This window comes from Hyaena hyaena, unplaced genomic scaffold (genome assembly GCF_003009895.1).
Source record: "Hyaena hyaena isolate Hyena2069 unplaced genomic scaffold, ASM300989v1 scaffold_47, whole genome shotgun sequence".
Taxonomy (NCBI): Eukaryota; Metazoa; Chordata; class Mammalia; order Carnivora; family Hyaenidae; genus Hyaena; species Hyaena hyaena.
In genome coordinates, this window is record NW_024080679.1 from 2,597,801 (window position 1) to 2,607,969 (window position 10,169).

The 10,169-nt window shown below is 40.9% G+C and overlaps 1 protein-coding gene across 2 annotated transcripts in view; it reads left to right on the forward strand.

Moving 5' to 3' along the window:
• The window catches only part of LMAN1 (lectin, mannose binding 1), a 34,200-nt gene extending 26,184 nt beyond the window's left edge, over window positions 1-8,016 (forward strand). For both annotated transcript variants that reach the window (XM_039230519.1, XM_039230520.1), the window contains exons 12-13: window positions 4,414-4,535; window positions 4,825-8,016. In XM_039230519.1, the coding sequence (XP_039086450.1) occupies window positions 4,414-4,535; window positions 4,825-4,861 (159 nt within the window). In that variant the 3' untranslated portion in view covers window positions 4,862-8,016. The remainder of the gene's footprint in view (window positions 1-4,413; window positions 4,536-4,824) is intronic.
• Window positions 8,017-10,169: the final 2,153 nt, after the last annotated feature.

Genomic DNA, 10,169 nt, shown 5'->3' on the forward strand with positions numbered 1-10,169 from the left:
TGTCCTGTCTTACTTGATGCACTTTTTAAAAATTCTTTTGTCTTTTGTGGGGGCCGGGTAGGGGGTTAATATACTTTATTAGGCCTGATTTTTAAGTATAAGCCCAGGTATGTGTTTAGAGATTGCCCGTAACTATAAAAGTAGGTAACACGTGGGGGCGCCTGAGTGGCTCAGTCGGTTAAGCGTCCGACTTCGGCTCAGGTCATGATCTCATGGTTTGTGGGTTCGAGCTCTGTGTTGGGCTCCGTGCTGACAGCTCAGAGCCTATAGCCTGTTTCGGATTCTGTGTCTCCCTCTCTCTCTGCCCCTTTCCTGCTCATGCTGTCTCTCTCTTTCTCTTTCTCTCTCTCTCTCTCTCAGAAATAAATAAAACATTTTAAAAAATTGAAAAAAAAAGTAGGTAACCCGTTTTCCGAGTTTGATGTGCATAAGAGACGACACTAGACAGTGGGCCTGCGGTGCTTGTTGTTCCTTAACTTACTTACTGGTGTTCAGACCCCTTATCAAATTCACAAGTGCTTGTAGCACTTGCCTCTTCCTCTTGTGATCCAGTCTCCTTAAAATGACCAAAACTAAAAATTCACTGTGTAACAACCCGATTAAAAATGTGCTGGAGAAATGAATGGCATTCATGGGAAAAGCTTGTACTGGGGCACCTGGGTGCCTCAGTCACTGAAACATCTGACTCTTGGATTTCACCTCAGGTCAAGATCTCACCGTTTGGGAGTTCGAGCCCCACATCAGACTCTGCACTGACAGTGCAGAACTTACTTGGGATTCTCTCTCTCTGCCCCTCCCTTGCTCATGCTGTCGCCCTCTCTGACAAAATAAATAAACATTTGTTTTTAATTATAAGAGAAAAAAGGAAAAGCTTATACCATATATGAAAACATGCTTAAGCTACTTCTATCATGAGAGAAATGAATGGGGGGGGGGGTGGCTGTAGTTTATCCATCCATTGTTTCTTTCTTTTTTAATATAAGCAGAAACAGTTATGAAATCTCCCCTTTCTTTTATAGATGGTAGCATGGTGTACGTATTTATCTTCTCCCTGGTTTTTTTCCCTTCTTCACACGGCCATTGTAGTATACGGACCTTCCTCACTGCTTTTATAGCCATATGCCCCCCATTATGTGACTGTGTAATCATTTATAATACAATTTCTAATGAGAAGTCTGCCTTTTTTTTCTATGCCTAATGTGTTTTTCTCTGCTTCTAAGATTTTAATCTAATACTGATTTTCAACAGTTTGATTATGATATGCTTTGCTTTTGTTTTTCTTCCACTTGGGTGGGGCTCAATATCTTGGTTCTGTGCATTAATAGTTGTCTTTAATATGGAACATTTTTAGCCATGTTTCTTTCAGTTTTTTTCTATTAGACTTTCTGTTTTCTTTTAATGTTTGTTTATTTATTCTGAGAGTGTCAGACGTTTAACCAACTGAGCTGCTCAAGCGCGGCTCTCTTAGACTTCTAGTTGTGAATCACTTCTGTTGCTGTGTCTTCAGGTTTATTGAGGTTTTCTTCTGCAGTGTCCAATGTACTGTTAATCTCCTCCAAAGTATCTTTTTGTGTGTTAGTCTCTGGAAATTCCATTTAGGTCCCTTTTTTATATCTTCCATTTCCTCATCATGTTTATATTTTTCTCTACATTCGTAAGCCCAGAGATCAGGTTTACAGTATGTTTTAAGGTCTTTCTTGGGTAATTCCATCATCTCTGTCATTTCTGGGTCTTATTTTTACTGATTAATTTTTCTCCTAAGACTGGGTCAATTTTTCTTCTTTGCACACCTGGTAATTTTTCATTGGATGCTAAACATTTCTCCTTTTATGTTACCGATTGTTGGATTTTGTTGTCTTCCTTTAAATAGTATTTGACTTTGTTGTGATCTATAGTTAAATTTAGGGTATTAGTTTGATCTCTACAAGGTACGCTTTTTAAGCTTTGAGGGTCTGGTTAGGATTTCTCAGTCTCAGCAACATTGATATTTTGCACCATGTACTTTTTTTTGTGGGAGACTGTTCTGTGTGTTATTGGCCTCTACCTACTGGGTGCCAGTGCCACTTCCCAGGCACGACAATCCAGGTGAGGTGTCTTCAGACATGGCCAGATGTTCTCTGGCCGAATAAAACTGCCGCTGGTTGAGAACCGCTGGTCTAAGGGTGTGTTTCTCCCCCCTGCAGTGGTTTCTCTGGCTGGCTGCTGGGGAAACAGACTGTTCCTAGCGCTGCCCGTGAGCTCTGGGAATTGTTTGGCCTCTTGCTTTGAGTAGTTCTTTCCTAGCTCTGTGGAGTTTTACACCACACATGTGCAGATTAGATTCAGCCAAAGATTTGAGGGACACTTCTGCAAACTTCAGAGATTTCTGTCTCTGTTGTTACCCCTTTTCATAGTCTGTCCCATAGCGCCTCTGTAACCTCCCCAAACTGCGGCCTCAGCCTCGGACTTCTCAACTCAGCAGGGCTACTCGCTTCTCTCTGGGGGCCCTGCCTGTGCTGCAGAATCTACCTCCAGGCCACTGGCTGTGGCCAGTGTTTGTAAACGGGTGTCACATACTTTATCCTGTTTTCTACTTGTTCAAGGTGAGAGAGCTGTTCCTAGTCAGCCCTTCAGAGGTAGAAACAGAAAATGTTCCTCCTATCCCATAATTTTTTATATGGAGTATTTACATTAATCTTCCGATAAACTTTTTAATTTCCATTTTAATGTCTTCTCTGATCCATGGGTTTATTTTCTTTTTAATTAAAAATAATTTAATGTTTATTTTTAAGAAAGAGCACAAGCAGGGGAGGGGCAAAGAGAGAGAGGGAGAGACAGAATCCGAAGCAGACTCCAGGCTCTGAGCTGTCTGCACAGAGCCTGACGTGGGGCTCGAACCCACAAACTGTGAGATCATGACCTGAGCCGAAGTCAGACGCTTAACTGACTGAGCCACCCAGGCGCCCCCTGATCTCTAGTTGTCTTTCTTTGGCCTTTTTTCCCCCCTAAAATGCTGATCCCATAATTTCTTACTATCTTGTTTGCTGCCTTTGCATGCAGATAGGTGGGGTTTTGTTTGTTTGGGTCTTTTTCTTTTTTTTTTTTTTTTTTAAAGAGAGAGCACATGTGAGCAGGGAGAGGAGCAGAGGGAAAGAAAGAGAATCTCAGGCAGAATCCGTACTCCACATGGAACCTGACATGGGGCTTGATCCCACGATCTTGGGATCGTGACCTAAGCTGAAAGCAAGAGGTGGGCGCTCACCTGAGGCATCCACAGGCAGATGTTCGTCTTAGAGCAGACTTGTTTCTGGGTCTGCTGGTTGTCTTCTGCGAGGCAGATGGTCTGTACTATGTGGTTTACCTTCCCAGAAGTCCTAATACCAGATTTTTAAAAAATACTTTTTTTCTTCAGGAAAGAAAATATGTTAAATAACTTGTCTGAGGTCATTAGCTAGTACGTGGTAGAAGGGAAGAACTTAGGTCTTTCACATGTAATCTCATCTCCTTTGTATTTTTAGATACTGTCTGTGTTAACTATATTTTTATATACGTCTCAGATATACATATTTTTCAAATATGACTTAATAGTTTTCTTACTGATCATTACCTCTCATCCAAAGCATTATCGTCTATTCCCTTAGTTTCGTTTGAGGTTATTTTCTCCCAACTTCAGCCTGTGTTGCAGTGGCCAGGTTGATGCTGTAGATACATGTGTACAGACGTAAACATAGTGAGAACTAATCCTAGAAGCCATCTGTCTGGATACCTTGATCAAATCTTTGTCCCTGGTATTTAATGATCCCCTGAAAATAGAAGGAATACCCATGGAAATAGAAACATTTTTCAAAGTACTAATTGATAATATTGATTGCTAAGAGATCGGGGAGGATGAGGACTAAGGAAAAGCCATTGTATTTGTCAGGTGGGGTAACCATGTAATTGCCTGGACCAGAACATTTTTGAGAATAAAGGGGATACTATTGATAATTACTCTTGTACAGGAAGTATAGACTGGATGTGTCCAGGGAATGCGTGGTTTGTGACCATCAGGAACCCAAAAAATTCATTGTCACTTTGAGGAAGATTTGAGCCCGATGGCAATGAGTTAGTGACTGGACCATGATGGTGGAGGCCTTCCAGTGTCAGCTACTCTCTCAGAAAGTTAGGAGGTAGGGGCGTCTGGCTGGCTTGGTCAGAAGAGCATGCGACCCTTGATCTTGGGTCATGAGTTTGAGCTCCACGATGGGTGTAGAGATTGCTAAAATAGAAATATATAAATGAACTTATAAAGGTAGTAGAAGTTAAGGGGGCAGAAGATCTTTATGAGATGGAAGACTTGAGTTTATGTAGTTAACCATGAATTTTATCAAGATTGCACATTTACTTCTTTTTCTAAAATACCAGTTTGAGTAACAGAAGTTCTTTGCCTTACAGCCATCAAACGAAAGACCAAAATGCCCAGAACTACCACCATTTCCATCATGTTTATCTACGATACACTTTGTTATATTTGTAGTGGTACAGACCGTGTTATTCATTGGTTATATCATGTATAGGTAAGTCTCTAAAATGTAACTCAACATTTTTCTGTGTTTGTTCAATTTTCAATACTCAAAGTTATCAATGCGCATAACAGAGCCTTTGGTAGTTATAAAATTCGGTTTACACAAAGCAAATATTATTTCTAGTCTATTTCAGTCACGTGGGAGTGCATTTGTAGAATGTATGCTTATCTTAATGCATCTTCTATCTCAAAAGATGATGTATATTTTCAATTTTAAGCACTCCTTTCTGAAGTAAAATATACAGAACTTTCAGTTTTTCTTTCTTTCTCTTTTTCCTTAGGACTCAGCAAGAAGCAGCTGCCAAAAAATTCTTTTGACCACGATTTTCATATGTGTACATCATGTATGTGTGTACAAAATGTTGTCTTTTTGAGGGAATTTAAGTATTTAAATTGCTTCATAGTCTAAATTATTAAATTTTGTATAAAATAACTTTAAACGTTGATTTGCAGTAAGAATAAACCTTAAAACAAAGACAACCACATGTAAATTTGTGCATAGTACATAAATCTATTTAAATTTCAGTGAATTTCTGGCCAGTAGAATACAACCACTGAACAGAATATTGATTAAAAAAAGAAGATGGTAAATAATAGAAACTGGGGGGCCCCCCAGATGTGAAAGTTACCCCTACGTCTCCAGTGTTGGAAGGTTTCTTTATTTAACGTAAATACACTTGCCCTCCTGACCCCCAAACTCTGTGATCTGAGAGCTCCCCATCATGTCCATTTTGTGACCAGACTCTTCTCTTAGAGGTCAAGTTTCCTACTCTGTGACTCAGTCCTGCAGGCCTTTAATGCAGTTCCCCTTTGAAATCAAAGAATATTTTGTCTGAGAGCTTTAGGATCTAGAAAATAGGCTTTGGAATGTTGAAGTATTTTGCCCTCCTATTATCCAGGATACATTTCACTTTTAAAGGGAGTTTCGGAAGAAAATGAAGAGCTGCTCTTTGCCTGAAAACCCGTTTAGGTGAAGACGTTTGTTCCTCTCATACTCGTTTTTAGAGGTCGTCTTCTGCCTGGTAATGTGTTCATTTCATGACTGTTGCGCACGTTCTCGAATGCCTCCATTGCATCAGTGTCAGTTCAAGATTATGAAAATGATCTTGGGGTTTATTTGTAGCTTAAGGAACTTATTTCTCCCATGTTGTATAGTGTGTAAGTCCAGCTCCGACTGCCTGTCTTGAGGATAATGCTCACAAAACCTATTGCATTTTGGTTAACATTACGTGATATAATCTGGTGGTGTTTAAATCAAGCAGGCTATATAGTAGAAGCCATGTTAAGATTTTGAAGGCAACATTTGCAGAATAGAATTACTAGTTCTGATTTCTTTTTTTGTAATGCCAGAACTGAGGGTATTGCGAAGCAGTTACTAGGAAGCTCAATCCTGAAATGTCACACTGGAAGGGGTTATTGTAGTCTTTGTACATAGTTGTTCTAGGTATTCTAGAAACAGTTGGTAAAGGTCATTTTAAAATTCAGACCTGTTTTCACAGCTGACGTAGACCTGTTTCTTACTGGCTTCCAAATACTCTTTAAGTAGTTATCTGTCCTTTGTCACAGAAGCCAAAATAATACTGTGTTATAAAACAGTACTGTTTGATTCTTCCAGACCTTCATGAATTTGCTCTCAAATGTCATTCACAGATTGGGCTAACCACCTAAAGTCTCTGTGGAGCCCGGGAGGAGCTCCGTGCTGTGCGCATGCACAGCCCTAGCCTTGCTTTCTAGATTCCCGTTCATCCTGGAACACTGAACGAGAATATTCTAGTGACGTCCTGCTCCGCTCCGGTCGCTTTCCCAGAGAACATGTTTCTGTGGTCTGCCTGGGTGGTAGTAGTAACATTCTGAAATCCGTGTTTCAGAGACCTCACACAGTCTGCTCTTAATCTGAAAGACACAAACAGAAAACCTCCGGAAGAATATTTAAGTTGTGGACTGTGAAAGTCGGGAAGTCCTCTTGAGGTAAAAGGCTGCAGACTGTCCAGTGTTACAAAACCCGTGGTCACACGTGCCCGAATGTCCAGCAGGAAAACCAGATGTACATCCGCCCTGACCCGGGGAGGCGGCGGCCACGGGAGCACGTGCATCTTTTTCTCTCTTACTTAGTCATTTCATTGACTTGAAAATCCCTTAGTAAAGCAGTTCGCACAGGCCCTTCGTCATATTGGTTGAAATGCGGTTTCTTTTCCTCAAAATCACAGACCTTAGGTGGCTTCATTTCTGAAGAAAAATATTTGCTCTGCGGAGAAATCCGTCACTGCCAGGACCCTTTCATTTCTATACTGTTTTGTAGAATTGAATTTGTTGACTTCTCTCACACCAGCAACTATTTTCCAGGTGCCTTGGATGAAAACAAAATTGATTTTAAATTTTTAGTGTATAACTCCTTGTGCTTCTGATGCCACTTTTAAAAAGAAATTAATTACCTAATGGCTGATGCTTTTATTTAGTGTGTCTGCTTGTGTTCTGATTATTCTAATGTTTTATTCAGCTCAAAACTTCCCTGTGAAGCCACAGACAGTAAGCGGTGTTCTGTTAGGTATTAAAGGGACGTCAGCATTTCTCAAAGTGTGGTCCGGGGACCATCCGGGTCCTGGTGTGCTTGTGAAGAAGACAGAGTCCAGGGCTCCGTTCTAAGTCGCCTGAACCAGAATTCAGGGGCGAGGCTTCCGAAAGTCGTTTTCAGCAAGCACCTCGGGATTCTGAGCACACCTGAGAACCACTAAGATGAGGAATGCGAAAGTAGAAGTCTTTTGTTGGTTTAAAGCTGAGCTGGGAGCATAATGTGACATTTTCATCGTCAGTGACATCAGTAAATGCGCCCTGATTCTTTTATACTTCATAATTAATGTTCTTTTTACTAAAACTCTGGGTTTATTAATAATCACACATTAAGCCCAGATTGTTGCCCATAGCTTTTGGTACTTTGTTTGATGGTTTTTAAACTTATAAAACAAGCCGTGGAAACTCCCATCTCAAAGTACGCCTGCTAAAGCTCTTTGCTTTCCTGATTGCAATTTTTGTGGCATTTTATCTCAGACAATTATACTTTTTGGTAACTTGGGGAAAACAAATTACTTGAATAAGGGATTGCCTGACCCAATGCATTGCAGAGATACAATCTTTGTAAAGAATTTAAATAGCAGTTGTGAATATTAAGATGTGATTATCTTTTCCTGTTCATGTGCTCACTGCAGGGAGATAGTGAACAAACGACTATATGGGGTGGTTTGTTGTTTTTTTTTTTATTTATAAGGCCTAATGTAAAATCACCACTTGCAACTTTTTAGACCTGTATGTTTGCCTGTTTAATATTTTTCTTTTAAAATTTAAAAGGGTTTTCTATCCACTGTTCATTTCATGAAATTGGGTAACATTTTGTCAAGTGTTTTTTTCTGATATTTGATGCTAGCTGAAATTCAAGAAATGACATTGACCTTATTCAAATAAAGAAATATTTTAGTAAATTTACGTTTCTCCATCCTTGATCTCGGGTAATAAGTAGTTCTTTATTTTCCAAGTAGGCCCCGATTGTGATCATGTTTATCTTTTGCTCTGCACTGTAGCCACATGCAGAATCAACGCATGGAAGCGTAGAAAGAGAAGTAGAGATGGAAATGGGTACAGCTTACCCTTGCTGGTAATGAAAAACACAAACTCATTAGAACAGTGCATTTGATGTTTTCACCTCTAATAAGCAAATACTGGTGAAAGAGTAGTTAAGCTGGAACTCTTAATCATTAGTAATGGTGGTTTTAAAAAAAGTACTTTAATCTCCTTGGCAAGCACAATTTATTTAGCCAAGTAACTCCAATTTTGAGAGCCCATGTAGTATTAAAAGGAAAGAATAGGGCTTTGGTGTCAGACAAAACTGGGTTTAAATCTTGGCTCTGCCACTTACTAAACATGACCTTCAGTTTCTTTATCCTTGTCTCCCTGGTTGGAAGCGTTGTAAAAGAGGCTTTCGCAGCGGTCTCAGGAAGTGGGGACCCTCTTCTGCTGTAACACAAATACTGGGTAGAGTAAAATAAGTGGTTTAAATACATTCGATGGGTTTGAAAGAAATCAGAGGAAACGACGTTCATGCCTGATCAGTGCGCCTGCTGGTGGAGATGCACAGATAAACCCCAGTCGGAAGCTGCAGAGGCCGCTTGGGACACTGGGGACACGCCTTGCCCACCTTGCCTTGGGGATTTTACTCAACTGTGATGAGAAGCCTTTGGACGCCCTACACTGGCCTGTCACAAATCTTGGGATATTTCTGCAGGAACCAGAGATTTGACACAACAGCAAATAGTTTATTCAACGTCCAAGTGGAAGGGCTGGTGTAATAAGCTGAAGAATAAAAGGATTTTAAAGACATGATCCCATTTTCAATGGAATTAGCTACTGCAGAGACTGTGAGAGACTTGATTTCGTAAAACAGCAGTACCAGGAAGTAGGTACTGAATAGTTCACATGGTTGTAGCTGCTACCTAAGGGTCTCTGTGTGGCTCCATTACCCCTCCCCCGCCCACAAAAGAATTTGGATTTTTACTCTGTCAGCTGACATGTCCGAATACCCCCCTCAGTGCAGTGAAGAGAAGAAATGGTTAGAAATGGAAATGTAGAGGCAATGGCCCTAGTGTGTAAAGTTCCAAGCAGTGCATCTAAAAGTGAAAGTGGGGGCGCCTGGGGGGCTCTCTTGGTTGGGCAGCTGACTTTGACCCTGGTCATGATCTCACAGTTCCATGAGTTCGAGCACCGCGTCGGGCTCTGTGCTGACAGCTCAGAGCCTGGAACCTGCTTCGGATTCTGTCTCCCTCTCTGCCCCTCCTCCGCTCACACTCTGTCTCCCTCTCTTTCAAAAATAAAATAAACATTAAAAAAAATTTTTTTAAGTGAAAGTAGAGCCGATATGAACGCACGTTCTGAAGCCAAGCACTCCTTACGATTCGTTCCTGTTTCATCCCAAATCTTTGTCAGGCTTTCAAATTGAGACCATTTTAGCAACATCTTTAAATAGGTCAGTAAAAGGCAAAACATCTTAGAATACATAAAAGCAAGCATTTTAGGCAAAAATCCAGATTCTACAGTTCTGTACAACGCGAGAGACCCATTTCCTGAGAGGGCCCATGCCTACAGATAAAATAATAAGCACAGTTTACAAATAGCCTCATCTCTTCCTCCACACCACCTTGTCCTGGAGCGCTTTAATTAGAAAGATACTAACCGATTAAAGTCTTAGCCATATTCAAGTCCTCCCTTGACCTGAAGAAAACCATGCCCATTGAGAATCTATCTGCTGTGTGTTAGAAAACCTTGTCAAAAGTTTTACCCACTTCCACCAGTAAGTATAAATAGAGCACCCAGGAGGTGGGCTCTATGTAAGGGGGAGAGGTGACCCCCTCACACAGGGATGATTTAACTCACACTGTGCTTCCATCCTGGGCTCAAGCACTGAACGTGGTGCATCATTTCCAAGCAGAAGGGCAACAGTGCAGGAGAAGGCTAAGATGATCTTTCAGGTCTTTCTTCCAGCGAAGGACCCTTTAGACTTGCCTCATTTGAGTCCTTCCGCAGGGGACCCAGTAGTCACCAAGGCAGTACAGAATTCAAACAAACCAAAAGGCAAATCCTT